This window comes from Galeopterus variegatus, unplaced genomic scaffold, assembly GCF_000696425.1.
Source record: "Galeopterus variegatus unplaced genomic scaffold, G_variegatus-3.0.2 Scaffold12482, whole genome shotgun sequence".
Lineage (NCBI taxonomy): Eukaryota > Metazoa > Chordata > Mammalia > Dermoptera > Cynocephalidae > Galeopterus > Galeopterus variegatus.
The window spans coordinates 124-17,652 of NW_007738593.1; the positions used below are offsets into that span (position 1 = coordinate 124).

Genomic DNA, 17,529 nt, shown 5'->3' on the forward strand with positions numbered 1-17,529 from the left:
ACACAACAACCTGGATGACTCTCAGAGGACCCAACCACTTCTCACCACTATGACCCGCAACCACCCTGGTCCCACAGGAGCACAGTCTTGTCTGTTTTGTCCACTGTTTATTCCTGGTGCCAGCAACACGGCCTGGCATATAAGGCCCCTCAATAAATATCGATTAAATGCAGGTTTCTAAATACACTATCNGGCCTGGCATATAAGGCCCCTCAATAAATATCGATTAAATGCAGGTTTCTAAATACACTATCTAAACTAGCAAACCTTGAAGTCATACATCTGAAGATGTCCCGAGGCTCTTTTCTAGCTATGGGTTGACAACAATAGGTATCTAAAGAATTTAGAAGTATCTAAAGATTTAGACCTATTGGCGGACCAGCTGTTCCCCACCCTTTTTTTCCTTTATTTCTTTCCTTGTAAAAGTTGAAATGGACCCGACAGTTCTGGCAGCAGCCTTGGGAAGATCACCTACACCCTCAAACGCCATCCGCTACTGTCTCTGTTAAGATGCTCTGCAAGGCGCTCTCCCTCTGTAGCAGGTCCTGGCACCCACGCCAAGCTGACAGGCTGCTTCCCTCCCCCTGTCACCTGCCACTTCCTTTCCATCCTCTACACCTGATGCTGGAGGCCAAACCCACAGGTCAGAGCATTTAAAAGACCTGAATCGAAGATTTAAAACCCTATAGTGTTTGTAGTAACAAAATATTAGAATAAAATATTCATCAATAGGTGAAGGGGTAATCTCCATGGATACATTTAGTGGAAAACTGGACAGCAGTTACAAATGAATGAACCACACCTACAACATCCACATGATTATATCTCAAAAATATTAAGTAATAAAAAAGCAAGTCATGCAACAACATCATTTAAGAAAATATAAAAGCCACAAAATACTGTATGTCTTTGGAATTTTCATGATTTGGAGCCATGACAGATGGCTCACATTTACTAATTGTTTGTGCTGAGTACACAGACATTTCTATTCTTCTAGGCTCTTTAGTGTATTTTACACACATGCACACACGCACACATACACACAATTCTGATGGGGACAGCATGTCGATGGGCCACCGGGAGGAGGAGACGCTGCCTTCTCCAGTACAGGAGAACGTGCTGTCACAGCGAGGACTGTACCTGTGATCAGACGCTTGCAGCTCCGCGCGGCCGTAGTACATGAGGGCGCCAGGAGACCAGGCATGTCTGACTTTGGCATCAGCATCTAGATCGTTGTCCAGGAGGTTCAGTTCTCCAGCTACTCACAGGGGTCCCATTCGAGAGACGCACATGTAACACAGAATCATGTCAATACGTATACATGAACGTGGTTAGGAAACCCACAGCAGAGATCCGTGTCACAGCCACCTCGTGTCTCATGCTCCTTCATTTACCTGTTTGAGCTTGAAACTGGGCTTTGGTTGCTTTGGGGCCTGAAGTAAAAAAAAATTCCTCACTCATAGGTTACCCAAAACAGTAATGAACATGACTGCCTCCAGCCCTCCCCAGTGTACTGACAGAGGGCCTGGGACACACACTTGGCTGCTGCGGGGTTTCTGCCCCCAGGGCCCCAGGAATTACAGGGAGTCTGCAGCCATGTGTACAGAAAGCGATGGGGAGGCTCAGAACACAGGGTTCACTCTGGCCCCCACCTCACAGTGCGCTGGGGCTGTGCAAATGCTCATGAACTTATCTGAAGGAAAACTCATCTTTTCTAGCCACAGATGTAGTTTCCTGACTTCGAAATCTCACCAGGCATCTCTCCCAAAATGTGTAATCATTGTTCACGTACTAGTTATAGGTGTCCTAATCTTATTATAAACTTCGCTTCCTAGCAGAGCATCAAAAATTACTCAGATCATACTTGACAACTAATTAATAAAAAACAATTTTTATTTTTACTGTGTCTTGCTCATGTTAAGTTTGAACAAAATGGGCTGGATAAAGTGCAGGAGGGAGTGAGAGTGTGGGGAGGGAGAGGCATCCTGATCCTTCGATCCTCTTTCCCCTCCCAGAACAAACTGGCAGAGGTGGGGTGTGGCAGGGGACAGCCCTGAAGCAGGGTGGAGAGCCGGAGCAGATCACCTGCAGGTCATGGTCTCAGAAAGAGGCCCACGGGGGAGGGCCCCAGAGCACAAATTCCAGAGCTTAAGGATTAAATCTGCAATGACTTGTGTGTCATTTTGGGTGGCCAAGTGTAGTGGACTGAATTATGTCCCCCAAAACTCACTGAGGCTTGAATTGTCTCCTAAGTTTTATGTATTAGAAACTTGGCCCCCACTGTGACTGTTAAGAGGGTGGGAAATCCTATTATGGTAACTGAGAGGTGGAGCCTTGAAGAGGTGATTGGATTGTAGGACCGTGCCCTAGTGATCTGATTAAAAATGGTGGTCAGGGGCGTGGTTCTGAGTCTGTCTCTCTCTCCCTCTCTGCTCTCTCAGCTTCCACCATCTTGCAATGTGAGACCCCTGGGTCACTGTCACCACCACCAGATGATTTTCAGACTTCCAGCCTCAGAAACTGTAAGCAATAACGTCATTTTTCTTTACAAATCACCCAGTTTCAGGTATCTTGTTATAAGCAACAAAAACAGACTGATACACCAAGAAAATTGTGATTTCTATAGCAGAGCACTGGGCTGAAGAGATGTGACATTTTTTCCCGATGGTGACGGTCACCCACCCCCCACCAGCTCTCAGCCGTGCACGTCGCCCCTCACCTGTTTTATCAGAAGCGTGCTTCTTCCTCCACCACAGCACCCTGTCCGTCCAGGCCGGCGTGCGGCACTTGTCACTTGTATCATAGGCGGCAGAGCCAACGTCATATTTGTAGGTGGGCCCAAAATTAATGGTTCCTTCGTGAAAGTCTTTAAAAATCTGTTGGGAGAAAAAGAAGTCACAAGACCACCTTACTTCTCCAAGATCCTGTATGTTATATGAAAAAATGAAACATACAAAAACACATTCCAGAGTGCTTGATTCTTAAAGAGTAACTTTATATTTGCAAGTGTCTATAACTAAACATGTGTCTCTTAATTAGCAAAACAGTTTGATCTACTCCTCCCGCTGCCAGACACACCACCTTGTATCTTCCCCTCCAGTGTCTGTGCTAGCCATGTCCTCGTGTGGCCCCCAGGGGACAGTGAAGGCACGAGGCAGGGACCAGGTGTGCTTGCTGCTGCTGTCCCAGGCCTGCTACAATGCCTGGCCCCCACCTAGCAAGGCCTTGATCAACGCATTAACTAAGCGAATGGGGTACAGGAAGGCACAGAGTGGAAGCGAGCCCTCCGCTGCGTGTCCAGCTCTGGACTGGCCGGGACAGATGTGCACATGGCCTCTCAGAGGGCCAGTGGGAGGGCGCGAGGAGACTGGCAGGAGGAAGAAAGGAACACCTGTGCTGGGGAGGTGTTCCAAAGGTAAATAGAATTCAGACGCACTTCCTTCCTCTCAGCCCATCCTGCCAGGAAGCGGACAGGCACTGACAGAAGCCACCAGTATCAGCTGGAGGACATAAACCCAGGTGACCTGGACGCTGGCTGGTGAGACCTTGAAAAACTGAAGACACATCCCAGTGTGGTCTTTCTTCTCTATGCCACGGCCTGCGGAGCCACTGGAAACCTGCCCACGGGTCGTGTAGGGGGAACACATGAGCTCTGTAGTCTGACAGTCCTGGACTGAATCATGGTTCTGTGTCCTGGCTCAATGACCTTGGATACATTATGTGACTTTGTCCCCAGTTTTCTTTGTCTATAAAACGAGTATAACACCTAATGTGTAGGGCAATCTTGAGGATTATGTGTACAAATTGGTATGTAAAATACATTAGTTACTGTTATGATTTGTGTTTTTGCCAACAAGAAATAGATTTATTGCCAAAATTAAGTATTTTAAGCAGAGTCCAAAGAGTCAGTCGGTGGCTTATTAAAACAGTCCCTAAAAAGTCTTGTACGAGGAGGTGGGCTGGTTTGGTGGACGTGGCCTTGTGTACATCAGCACTCAGCCTCACAGCGATGTGCTCGGATGCTGACACCAGGGCCACTCAGAGGCAGTTGAGACTCAGGCTGAATGCAGCCACCTACTCACTGGTGAGACAGAGGAACTGAGGTCTCAGCGTGTCTGACAGTAAAGTCACAAACGCCCCTCCGACCGTGGGGGCGCACGCTCTCGGCCTGGCAGAGACACCTGGTTGCTGTTAGCACCTACAGCCGGCTTACAGCCTCCAGATGTGCCTTCCTCAGAGATGGCCCTCCAGCCATAGAAGACACACAGATCCCAGATGTGGCCAGCCAGAGCCTGGTTAAGGAGAGACAGGACATGTGTGTGTGAACAGACGCTCCTGTTTCTGTAATGTCACATGCCCCATGTGTTTCCTACAATATCAGAAACACTGTTAAATTCCACTCATGGAACTCGGTTTGCTGGACACTCATGCAGACATGCAGTAGATGTCATTCCACACTGGAGCAGCTGCTAAAAAAATTATCCTAAAAGTGCAACTTACTTTTCCACTTGATTTCTGTAGCTGTAGCTGATCAAATTCCAGAAGTTTCTTCCAGTCTTGGCGTTTAACAAAATAGAAGACTTCTTCGTAAGTAAGATCAATGCGGTAGTTGAAATCGCCACACCAAAACACATAGTCGTGAGAAAAAACATCTCTTCCCTAAGTTGTAAAGAAAATCACCATCATCCTAGTGCATGTCACAGGGAAGGCAGGAGAGGAGCAAAGCATGCTCACCAGACGGGGGCAGGCAGAAGCATTTCTCTTAAAAAGTTACTTAAAAGTTTGCTACTAGAGCATCTCACTTTTCACTAATCCCATAAACCTATTGAAGAATTTTTACATGGCTTACTCTTTGGTTTTAAGTAGTAGTGTTTGTGCGTGGTGTGGGGCAAGCTGCAACTCTAACTAAGGAAGGAAGACGGGCAGCATTTACTCTGCCGATCGCGATCCCGATCCCGATCCCGATCCTGCGGGCAGACCGTGCTCTTGCTTTGTTACGCCTGCAGCCTAAAATGGGCTGCCCAAACATTCAGTGTTAGGGGAGTGAGGTTTCAGAAGGGCAACATAAGTGCTCAGAACGTGCGACTTCGTCAAGCTCCATGAGTTGTACACACTTTCACCGGGTGGCCCTCCATACGATCTCCACTTCTCCTCGTCCTCCCAGTCACCAGGAGCCCCTGGTCCCCAGCTCAGCCCTAGATGGCTCTGGGGATCCCCGCCCTCTATCTGTCTCTCTCTCCTGCCAGGGAATCAGGACTCTCAGGAATCCCAAGAACAACAGCAGCTGTGCTGCATCAAATCTACTGTCTTCCAGGCTGAGCTGTTCCAGGTGCACACTCCTCACAATGGCCCTGCAAAGCAGATCCTATCTGCTCTCTTTTATTACTTTATTATTATGATTTTTTGGCAATAAAATAATTTTTTATTAATTTTTCTTTTAGAGGGAGAAGTATGCTTTTTTTATAGCACATGTAAATAAGTCAGTGAGGTATACTATTTAGAGAGATTCCCCATATATTTTTCTTTTTTTGGAGGGTTAGATTACCATAACATCAACTGCATTACATCATAAGTATTGAAGGCAACTTAGGCTAAAACAAGGGTAAATTTTTATAGCTAAGAATATTCATAGCAGCAACTTTTAACACATGATTTTATTAAATCAAGTCATTGCACTTGGTCGTTTTATTGCTACAACTGTTGGCTCTCTTTTAGTTTAAAAAACAAAAAACAGAAACAAAGCAAATTCCTGAAGATTACACCCTTGGTGCATGATCAAGATGGGATTTGAACTTAGATTTGCCTGACTCCCAAATCTGCTCCTGTTCTCCTACACCGGGTGGCATTCCCACTGCCCCCACCCCACAACAGTAACCTGGACAGATTAAAATGATCACAACCAAATAAAACGAGTGACTGTCCAATGGAACTTTCTGCAGCAATGGAAACATTCTCTCTCTGCACTGTCCAGTGTGGGAGCCACTCAGCATTTTCAATGTGGCCAGTGCTAGTGAGGAATTTTTTGTTTTCTTTAGCTTAATTTAAATAGCTACTTGTGGTTAGTGACTACTGTATTGGACACCACCTGTGTAGTGTACTAATTTATAGGTACCCTCAATATTTCTGTTGAAAACAAAGGGCTATATCATAAACACCTTCATTATTTGGAATGTATCCCAAGTTCACTATTACAAAATAGCACTTTTTAAGTGAGAAGGGTTGGACTTTTTTTTTTTTTTGTCTTTTTTACTGTCCGGTAACGGGATCGCAACCCTCGGTGTTGCGCCCGCACCGCCCTCAGCCAGTGAGCGGGAACCGGTCTCCACATGGGATCCGAACCCTCGGCAGGAGCACCTCCGCGCTCCCAAGCCACGCACTCTCCAGTGTGCCACCGGGCTGGCCCTGGACTTATTTTTTTAACTACAAGTTAACTGAAAATTTCCCAACTCATTTATTTGTTTCTTCTTTAACTCAAGAAATAAAAACTACAACAAAGATTATGGCACTTATTAATGAGAACTAAGGAATTTTTGCCTTGGGTACTGTGCAGCCCAGTAGATTGGATGTCAGTTTTTTTTTTTTGTTTTTTTTTTGTTTTTGTCTTTTTCGTGACTGGTAAGGGGATCGCAACCCTTGGTGTGGCGTCGCCCACACCGCACTCAGCCAGTGAGCGCACCAGTGAGTCCTATATAGGATCCGAACCCGCGGCAGGAGCGTCGCTGCACTCCCAGCGCCGCACTCTCCCGAGTGCACCACGGGGCCGGCCCAGGATGTCAGTTTTAAGGACTTTGTTCTCCCAGGGAAGAGCTCTGTGACCCAAACGGCCACCTCTCAGACACTGAAGCATCTGCGGTCAGAACAGCTGGAGCGTATGCTCACTCCAGGGAACGGGTGGGGACCGTGAGCACCAGGCTGAAGGCACGGGGTGGGGGGCATCGTCCTTGCAAAGGAAGAACATTAAAATCTAAATGTGAAAAGGAAAGCCTCCGGCTGCAGAATGAAAAACCTCCAGACGGCCACCAGAGGGCAGCATGATGGGTGTTACTGGCAATCGAGGCCAGATGGGAGGACCCAGGCTTCTTAGTCCTGACGCGCTGACTATGGAAAAGGGTGTTCTTATGTGAGCCTCAATGTGAATCTCAAGAAAATGGAGACTTATACTGCTTCGATTTAAATGTTCTTCACCACCTGGACAAAGCATAAACGTGTTGGTTTTCTTTCTCCAATCTGTCACTTGAATTAGGGAATCGGAAAATGCCCATCAGAACACCTAGGGCGCACAGGGCGTTCAGGAAACGTGCAGACACAGGAGGGGGACGGAGCGCTGCAGGCTGGCCTCCCCGGGAGGACCTCTATCACACCAGCCCCGGTCATGGAATGACACCGCTGTCTCCCCCTCCCCAGTGCTGGGCCCTATGGCAGGGACCCTCCCTGTGGCTGTGTCCCCAGTGTCTGGCTCATCACAGCAGCTCAAAAAGCCACGCTGGGACTGAGCTGAGCAGGGAGGCTGCTGCGGCCGCTCACCGTTGGGAAGCAGAGCTTCTGGGTGATCTCCTTGTAGTCTTCGTTCCTTTCCTTCACCTGGGACTGCCCGGCCGTCAGGTGGCTGCAGACGAAGCAGAAGCTGGTGCTGTGGAGCTGAAAGCGGATGCCGACGGCGCCCTTGTTGCCCGCCTTTCCCCCCATGCCTGTCTTCACGGTGTCGATCGCCACGTCCCTGGAACACAAGGATGCGCACATTCTGTGGGCTTCTTAGTGGCCCGAAGGACAAGCATCAAGCTGTTTTGCTAGAGAAGAGCCGGCAGCAGTTGCTGTGAGAACTCCAAAGCCATCAGCTCAGAATTCAACCACATCTTCCGCAGCCCAGCAGCACGGCAACCAATGTGACCACCGCTGACACCAGGCAGGAGGCCACCTCCACTCGCTGGTGACAGCTGCCTTGTGGGCTATGGAGCATCGTCTCCATAGCCTGGCTCTCAGGTGCTTTGTACTCTCAACAAGCACCCCAGAAGCCAGAGACACAGCAGTCCCTGCTTCTGCCCATGTCCCATGTCAGCAGGGGCAGCAGGAACATGATTAATCCCCTCTCTTCCCCTCCCTTCCGTCCCTTCCCTCCCCTCTCTCTAGCTCTCATGCAAAGCGCAGGAGCTACCCTCCAGGCATCAAGATGTTTTAAGAACTAGGAACTAGGCTGGTAGGTGGCCTCGAACTGACTTTTATGCAATGCCAACTTACAATGCATACGATGAGCCTGTAACAACTGAGCTAACTGGGTAGTGCAGACCCCTGGCAGGTCGTCACCTTCACCGGTCTACTGGGGAGCAGGTGCACCAGCAGGCAATTTTGTAACATTTCCATGACTACGCCACAGACTGAGGCCTGCTAGTGCACCTGCTCCCGGTAGACAGGTGAAGAGGTAACTTGCCAGAGGGCTGCGCGCTACACAAGCGGGGAAAAGCAGGGGGAGGCCGAGGACGCAGGCGTGGAGACCTCAGGCCGGGTCTGGGGAAGGTGGAGCTCCTCAACATGGCTCCCTTCCCTTCTAACCTTTACCCCAACCCCGCCCTTACCCTACCCTTTGCTAACCTTTACCCACTAACTTGGGACACCGCCCGACTGCCTAGTAACACAATCCAAGGGACATGGATGTAAACTTTTTTTCTGAAAGTCACAGAAGAGGACTAGGAACACAGAGCAGTCTTGCTGTCCAGACACCGCCAAGGGGTACGCCTGCGGGTGTGTCAACATGCGGAGGAGCTCAACCAGGTGTAACCTCCTTGCTTAGGAGGAAGATCGGCCTAACGCCTGCGCAGCATCAGCAACTGGAAAGGCTGCAGGAAATTCTGGTGCCACGAACAAGGCCAGCCAGCAATGTGAGGCTGTCAGAAAGTGGGAAAAGGTGAGCTCCTCCACTATCTTAACACACACTCCTTTCCTAAAAGGAAACGCAGTTCCTAAGGTTTCCCCTTTCTGATACACACAAAGCTGTCACCTTGGAGAAACAATAATGGACTGACTGTGGTAGAGACCCACAGATTCTACTCAGAATTCTTTCACAAAGAAACAAAGAACCTGCATTCCCTGATGGGTTACTCAGCTCTTGGTCAGAGGTTTCCTGCCTGTAAAATTCCAGCAAGGAACCCCTTTCCTTGCACAGAACTGAGCTTGGGTGGTGACGATCATGGAACAGTTTCTAAGAGAGTTCAGCTTCCTGAGTTGGAAGTTTCCCATTGTGGCTTTTTAATTGCCAGACAATATTCTGTTCAGCTTAGCATTTCCTTGGGGTTCCTGCTACATTTATCTAGAATCATGGCAAGTCCTGATTCCTGTAGCAGGAGGGGAGGAGGGGAGGAAGTCACAGAACAAAACACAAAGAATAACAACCCCCTGTTCCCCAGATTCTTATAAACTAAATGTTCTTACCTGATGAACGGGACATGGTACGGACGCACAAAGATATAAAGACAGACGCCCACCAGCTGTGCCGAGGTCAAGAGAATGTACCTATGAGAGCGGGAGATGGCTTTCTGCAGCTGCTCACCCCACATCTTCCTGTTGGTGGTGCTGGGAAAGAAAAGGAAAGGAGGCTGCTGTTCACAGCTGGAAGAGCAGCTCCCACCTGCCAGCTCCTCCAGCCCTCGGTTTATTCTCTTTACAGAACTGCGTCCACATTGTCTGCACCCAGCATTAGTGTTGAGCCTCCATCCCTCCCGAGGACCATGTATGAGTATTTTTGGTTGTGTCTTACACATAACAGTAGCCCCATCTCATCCCCTGAAACCCAGCAAAGGACCTTTTTGTAAGAGCTCCAGAGTCTGTTTTATTTATTTTTTCAGAAAGTTCCTTGAAATAAAGCTGGGCCAGTTTATGGAGGAAGAATGTCCAGTTGACTTTATATCAAATGTTAATCCAGTGGTTCGATTCCTTCCTTCGTCCTGGTGTAGAGAGCAGTCCCCCTCCCTGCACCTGCGCTTTCTCACCTCTCCCCAGGAAACATGACTCAGCCACCCCGAGCCCTGCCCCGCCCTGCCCCTGCGGTGCCCCAGGCTCACACACACTGGCTCCCTGCAGTGGCGTGAATCAGACTCAACACATGGCCCAGCCAGCCGAGGCACCTCATAGAAAGGACAGCCATAGTCAGCCCTTCCTTCTGCTTCATTAGCAGGGAAAGAACAACGGGACAGTGACCACGTGTGAGTACAGGAAGGAGCCTGATCAGAAAAACCCACACAGCCAGGGTCATGGGCTACCTGGTTCACAAGCAGCTGGCTCCAGGAGAGCCTCAGAGGCCTGGCTCCAGGCCAGGCACCTGGCTCAGGAAGCCCCCCCCCCACCACCACCACACCAGGCCCTTACCTGGCATTAACAATATTTCCTGCACTCAGTTCCACCATCTCTTCAAACCCCACGGCAAATATGTCAGCCGGGCTGCTGTCATCTGGGGAACGAGGCAGGAGATGAGAGATCAGAACTGCCAAGTCCTGCATCACCGAATCATGGAGTTCCCCATCTCCCTCTCTGAGCCACACTGTCACTGCCCAAGTCCCCCCAACTCAACCCTCGGGTGAAGAGCCACGCAGAGCCACCCTCCCTCTCACTCCCACTGTGGCCCACACCATCCGCGGCCCTTTCCAGCTACGTCCTGGGGCACGTTATGAACCTCTCTGAACCTCTGTTTCTTTCTCTGCAAAAGGAGCAGCAACCACACTCACCAGGTGGCTGCGAAGCATAAATTAGACAGCATGGGTAAAATACCTGGCCCTACCTGGTGTGTCGCAAGACCACACAACTGTCACTCCCCTGTCCTTCCAGATGACCAATCTCCCCAGCCAGACCCTAAGTGACTCGGGGGCCACACCATCGCATGCTTTAGCTTGTGCCTCCCACGTACTCTTCACAGTGCGGAGCACAGCACTACCCAGTTAGTGACTGACTGACGTGGTCCTGTCCAAGGGACCATCATCTGGTCATCAGAAAAGAGAAAATCCAGCCTAACTTAAGGTGGACACCACTGCTACTTGGCAACTGCTCAATGGAATCTGCTACAGAAATGCCTGGTTTAAAGCTCTTCCTCCACTCCCTGGTTCCCTTTGAATGCAATCCCTACAGTCATCCACTTAATCTCTCTAGTCACGTCCTCTGACACTCAGGGGCCTGAGCCATCAGGCCCAGACGTGGTTCTAGCTGCAGCAGAAAGTGACACATCCCTCCCCAGGCTCCAGCTGGAAGGAGCCAGCTTCCATCGGCAAAAGGCCAGGCAGGGGGCTGCTTCCTTCTCTGTTGGCCAAATAGGCAACCTGGAGCTTCTGCCTTCACCAGCTTAAAGCTTCTGTGTTTTTTTTTTTTTAATTATTTTTTTAAGAAAACAGTACCTGTCCCTCTGTTTGACTGGACTGGCAATAGTAACTACAACTCCTGCCTTCTCCTGAGCCTGGTGGGTTTCCAGTGGGAGTGCTGGTGAGCCCATGAATGTCTATCCCAATAAACACCCCCTGCAGAATAACCCCCAGCTCCCGCACACCCGCAGGCACACAGAGAGGAGTCACTTTAGGCTGAGGGGACTCTGCAGCCAGGGCTGCACGACGTGTTCTCAGCACTGTCAGGGCCTGCTCTGGGGGCATTCAGAGTGGTTTCAGGATGCACCACCAACACCAGCACAGGCCACCAAGGACACAGAGAGCCCCAGTGACCCTGAACCATGGACCTGCACCTGCCCTGAGGCAGAAAGGGGGATGCAGACAGTGTCTGTGGCAAAAGGGGACAGGGCTATGGCACCGCCAGGCACCTGTGGAGAATGTGCTCACAAACACAGTCCACCGTGTGTCCAAGGGCCACAAGTCACGCATCAACAGGCAAAGAACCCAACCACAGGCTTCGACCCAAGTCCCCGGGGACACGCTGCTGGACAGCATCATTTCTTCATCAGATGCTGAGCTCTGAGGCCATGATATGAGGGTACTTCAAAAAGTTCATCAAAAAACAGAATTAAAAGATAATTATGAATCTTTCCATGAATTTTTTGAAGTATCCCATATAAGACAAAAGGTGAGGTGCCAGACGGGATTATTTTATTCTCAAAAAGAACACCAATTATTTTGAGACTACTTAGAGCGGATGAACAGAGTTGGTTTGGGGAGAGCCAGGGGTGAGACGCTCTTGGTGGGCAGTGACTTTAAGCACGTGGTGGCTCCAGCCCAGCTCCTTGCAGGGACACAGCCCAAGAAGACACGTCTGCCTCCTGACGACAAAAAGGATCTGATCAAAACCTACTACTACAAGATTGCCGTATGCAGAAAGCGAGAGTCACCATCTGATGACTCTTCCAAACACTTGGAAGAGAAAAGGAGTCAGATGGTTAATTTGTTAGGCAGTTTCTGGAATGTCAGACCACGGTGCTTTGTAAACATTCACAGCACTGAAAACGACAAACACCAAACTCCCCCAGGCGGTGGCTGTTACTGAGGCCAAGCCTGGTACGTCAGGTGAAATGAAATCTGTATTTTGTCGCCACCAAAGCGACCGCTCTCACCCTGGGGCTCCGCAGCTCCCGAGAGCCTGGGCGAGTCGAGCAGCCAGTCTGTGAGCTCCGCCGTCCCGAGGAGGTGGCTCCGGAACTGCTTTCCTCCATTCACGTTCCAGGTCCCCATGGCCACGCGGATCCGTCTGAACTTCATGAATTCGGCCTGACGCTCAGTCATAGCTTTCAGGATCCTGGGAGTCACTGTGAGGAGGCACAGAAAGGCACATGTCCCTGCAGCCCCAAACCTCAGGCATCTACCAAAAACACGGGAGGGGCTGGCTATCAGAGAAAGACGATTCTCGAGCAATAGAGGTGGACCAAAGTGCTCCTCAGGAAGATGATAAAGGGCTAAAAACCACAATAAGCACTACACTTCCGGTGGCAGTTCTGCAATAAAGGCACAAAAACACAGGACCGGAAAGCCACCCCTCCACACTCGTGCCCTCAACTAGAGCCACAGAGGCCTGTGATGTCAGGTCACAGGGAACCTCACGACGGGGGAAACCTCGCCCATGCGTTCACTCCACAGGCCCATCGAAGAGCAACGTGCAGAAATTTAAACTGCAAGGGACACTGCAACTGAGCATATTTAAAATATACACACACACACACATGTGCACGCGCACACACACACACAATTTTAACTGTCTCACCAACCAAAACACCCAGTTTGCACTTTCCACCTTCCACCCTGCATGCCTGAACACAAAGGTGTTCTTTGTTTCACTTCAGACTTAAGGCTTTAAAAAATCATTACATGGAACCAGCCTCACCCTCTAGAAAACCAACATATGTTGAATTTTTGAAACTATACTCTAAATCATACCCGCCTGGCTACTGAGTAAGACCCCCTATTGTACCAGGAGCTTCATTGGGCAATCACCAAGCTGGCTTTCTTCCCAGGTAGAAACTACAGAAAACCTAGGCCATGAGAAGCCCCATTCCCCCAGTGACGGAGGAACGAGTGAAGAAACGACCATGGAACCATTTTAAACATGGGCTAGTTCATTTTTAAAAAACACGAAAAGTTTCTGAAACAAAAACTTATACACTCTTATAAGGAAAAGTGCTGGGTCTTCCCTCCTTTTCCTTTAGACCTGTAATGTCGACAGCTCCCGGGAACAGGATGCCATTGAAATTCTCCCAAAGAAACCTCCAGCTGTTGACGGAATCACGATAGTCTTGCTGCTGAGACCAGGCGGTGCTGTCACCCCCGGGAGCTGACAGTGGCCTCCTCCTTCTCTCTTTCTGCAGAGCTCTCAAGAGCCACAACAGAAACAGGAGGCCAACCTCATGGGAAGCTCCCCAGGCCAAATGACACCTGTCAAGGGGACCAAGAGCCCAGGCAGCCGAGAACGAGTTTCTGGAGTTAACATCGGAAGACATGACACTTCTAGAATTTACACTGACTCTTGCAGAGCCGTCTCGATGTCTCCACTCCTCTCGGCATGGAAAAACATTCCAAGCCAAGATAAGAGAAGAGCAAGTTCCCACTCTAGGCCAGAAAGCACAGGCTCCCAGAAACACAGTGACAACTGCAAGCTGCTTAGGTCAACTGGTCAGACCATGAGGCTGCAGGCCAGAAGCCCAGAGCACAGATGCCACCTTGGATTACACGGGGTAGGGGGAGTGGGGCCGGTTGGCATCACCCACCACCTACGTGTCCACTGGAGGGCAGTAAACACCCCAGCAAGTAGCGCGGGAGCCCCATTACCCAGGAGGGCCGTGTTGTCCAGGAGCATCCTTCCTTTGTCTGTCGACTCCTCGTTGCAGACGTCCCCAACCAGCAGCAGCTTGATGGCCTCCTGCTTTACCCCGTCGAAGAAGCTGGACTGGATGGTACGAGATACAGACCGGGCCCCGTCCTTCAGCTTCCCCACCTGCAGCGAGCCCAGACCACAGGCCGTGAGGGGGATCCGCGTGGCCCCCGCCCCTCCCCGCCCGGCCTGGCCCTACCTTGGCCTTCCCTTCCAGGGCCCTGCTGCCCGTGAACACCTTGCTCAGGCTGTGCCCATTCAGAGACCACATGGCTTTGAAGGCCTCCACAAAGCGGTCAACGATGGGTTTTGAGTTCAGCCCCAGGCTCTCGAGCTGCAGATGAAGGACCTGGGGGAGAAGTAAAGGACAATTGTCATGGGCTTCTCCCATGGAGGACCCTTACAGTTGCCTAGGGGCAACGTCACCAGGCGCCAGGCTAGTAAGTTCCTTATTCAGCAGACTGTGGGCCACTCTGTGCACGTCCAGAGGACCAGTTCTCCCAGCAGAGAAAGTGGCTCTTCCCCAGCCATCCTCTGACCCCTTCCGCCTGACCTCCACCACCAGCGCTGGACAGCAGGCAGCGCTGACCCTGCGCCCCTCCTCCCAGCAGTGAGTCACGAGAGGTGAGCAGCCAGCCGGGGCCATGTGACACACACAGGTCTGCCTCACAGGCTTCAATCCAGCTCACGTCACCCAGCCTCACACTGCCTTTGCCTGATGGTGTAGTTGTGATAATCATCACACAGGACTGTTTCTCAAGGGGCGTATGCACCCTTTGGGCCATTGTGTCTGGGATACATGCCAAAAAGTGTGCTTGTGACAGAGGAAAAGGCACACGGTGCCATGGGCACACCAGCCACCAAGGGAACCTCTCTCCAGATGCCCTGGTGCATCCCTGCCCCACCTCCCCCACCCTCAGCTTGCTGCTCAAGGTGCTTGGCCACCCTGCCGGCTGGAGGCACAGGGCCTGACGCAGATGGCACAGAGGCCACAGCAGGGACAGACCTCGAGCGCAATGAAGCACTGCACGGTGTTGGTGCGGTCCAGGCAGTCGAGACAGTTCATTCGCAAAGTGCCTTTCTGAAAACTTAGGACAAGAAGAAATGTAAACAGTTACAAGTTGTCTTCGAGACAGCAGTGGCTATAGCACAGTAGCCTGTGTCTGACTGTCGACTCCGAAGGAAACTTGTTCCAACAAAGAACCCCTCACCTTCTCCCTAGTAGCTCCCCAGGACCTCCTGTATTCACCCTGATGGGTCCCCAGAACTGCTGGCAGGCAAACCCCAGAACACACTCTCAGCAGCCTGCACACCCAGGTCATTACAAGTACAGCAGGTCATTGTTATTTACAGCAATTAAGTTCTATAAAGTTGCATGAACACTGAATTAGCAGATAGTGAATTGCTCCTAGGGGAAATATGGGTTAGGTTCCTGCGAGCCTCTGGTCATGACATTTTTATCAATTGATCAATACATAACCCTGTCTTTGTGCGTTTCTGTTTAAAGGCATCTTATTGAATATATACTGTTGCTTCATGAACACTGAACTCCTGGCCAATAGCACCATAACTCAGGCCTGGATGAAGCTTATCTAACACATGTGTCTTCTCCCTAAGACACGCTACTGCCTTCTTGTGCTTAGAAATGCTACACAGTGCTTTAGCACTATGCTTGGGGGGCCATTATAAACCGTGGAATCACCAACAAAAAGCACAATAATATGAAAAACATGGCACCAAATAGCAAAAAGGACACTTGTTTATGGTATGAGAGCTGAAAGAAGGCAGAGCATCACCTTGTGTGACCTCAGCTGAGAATATGTGCACTGGGGCACTCAAATGTTCTCCTGCTCTATGCATGTCTGTGAATGACTGCAAAAGAGCTGTGGGTATTACTTTTCGGGTTATGAGTACGCTTTAGCAAGGAGGCACATTCACAGGTATGGAATCTGCAAATAATGGGGACCAACTGTGTGTGATTTGAGGAAGCTGGACTTCCTTTTCCTCCTTGGCTCTGAGCAGAGTGGCCCTGTCCCCAGGCTTTCTGGGCAATTTGGGACCCACTATGATTAGTAATTTTATCCACTCACTCTCATAAGTCCTTGTCACAGGGCGGATGATAAGTTACACAGTCATCCGAGCCGCACATTTTAATGTAGTCCCCCTATCAGTACATTTCTTTTGCTAGAAAACCATGCTTTACCTTCTACTCAAAAAATGCAAAAGCACGTTTCTGACTGCAGGAAGGGAGCTGAAGGCTGGAACCCAGGACTCCTGCATCGCCAAGCTCATGACCCAGGAAACTACCAGTGTGGCTAAGGAGCGGGGGAGGAAACCCTCTGTAATAAGGCACTCTCAGTCTCCCGCCCAGCAGGAAGACGAAGCACCCAGACAAGACTCACCGTGGACTTACATGCTCGCCCTTCGTGAACACGTCAAAGTCATCCCAGTGCAACTTTAACTGAGGCCTCAGAAGGTTCTCCAATTTCTCTAGCTTCCCACCTTTGGCAAACTGATGGAAGTCAAAATTTATCATAGGCGTGTCGCTGGCGTGGCAGGAAGCCCAGAGCAACTTCTGAAAAGGGAAAGGGGAGGGTGGTGAGGGGACCAGGGGAGGGAAGACGGTGACTGCAAACTTCCTCTCTAAGCTCGCGCTGTGTGGCTAACCACAGCTGCTCGCTACAGCATGTGGGCTAGCTCCAAAGCTTACGGTGCACTGGCAATTGGCTGTCCTGATCCTGAACAGGAAGCACAGGACAAAGGCCCCAGGGGGACAAAACCACAAGAAGTGTCTTGCCTGCAAAAGAGTAGAAAGTCCCCTGTGGGCAAAGAAAGCCAGAGCAGGTGTGGCTCTCTGGGGACATCACACTCCTGCAGGGCTCTCGGAGGGGAGGGACTGCTCTGCTCTTCAGGTGGCCCAAGTGCCACAGGCCCTTAGGGAAAGGGCATCACAGCTGTGGAGCTCATAATCCAGCTCACCGTTGCCCTGGTGACCAGGCCCATCCTGACAAGCACAGCCTCTGCCGGGTGTGCTCTGAAGCAGCTGAGTCTCCAGGCTGATGTCCTCCGGGCGGGGCACACAGCCTGGTGAGACTTCAGGATGCGGGAGACGGGTGGTCAGGGGCAGTGGTACAGCCCAGGAACCAGAGTGACAGTGGGGACAGATGGAGAAGCAGAGCAGGGGGCTGCTGATGGCACCGGGATGCTGCTGGCGGAGACTGCCCTTCCAAACATGAGGCTTCCCAGCCCAGC

At 50.7% G+C, this 17,529-nt stretch overlaps 1 protein-coding gene across 1 annotated transcript in view; it reads right to left on the bottom strand.

The window, feature by feature from the left end:
- Positions 1-1,040: 1,040 nt before the first annotated feature.
- Positions 1,041-17,529, bottom strand: part of LOC103581161 (synaptojanin-2-like) — a gene marked incomplete at its 3' end in the record, with an annotated part of 31,247 nt that continues 14,758 nt past the window's right edge. Inside the window, exons 5-15 of the mRNA XM_008563059.1 lie at positions 16,680-16,852; positions 15,284-15,365; positions 14,477-14,626; positions 14,235-14,400; positions 12,530-12,721; positions 10,357-10,438; positions 9,505-9,564; positions 7,525-7,717; positions 4,501-4,659; positions 2,720-2,876; positions 1,041-1,258 (exon numbers count right to left, since the gene is read on the bottom strand). Of these exons, the coding sequence (XP_008561281.1) occupies positions 1,041-1,258; positions 2,720-2,876; positions 4,501-4,659; positions 7,525-7,717; positions 9,505-9,564; positions 10,357-10,438; positions 12,530-12,721; positions 14,235-14,400; positions 14,477-14,626; positions 15,284-15,365; positions 16,680-16,852 (1,632 nt within the window). The remainder of the gene's footprint in view (positions 1,259-2,719; positions 2,877-4,500; positions 4,660-7,524; positions 7,718-9,504; positions 9,565-10,356; positions 10,439-12,529; positions 12,722-14,234; positions 14,401-14,476; positions 14,627-15,283; positions 15,366-16,679; positions 16,853-17,529) is intronic.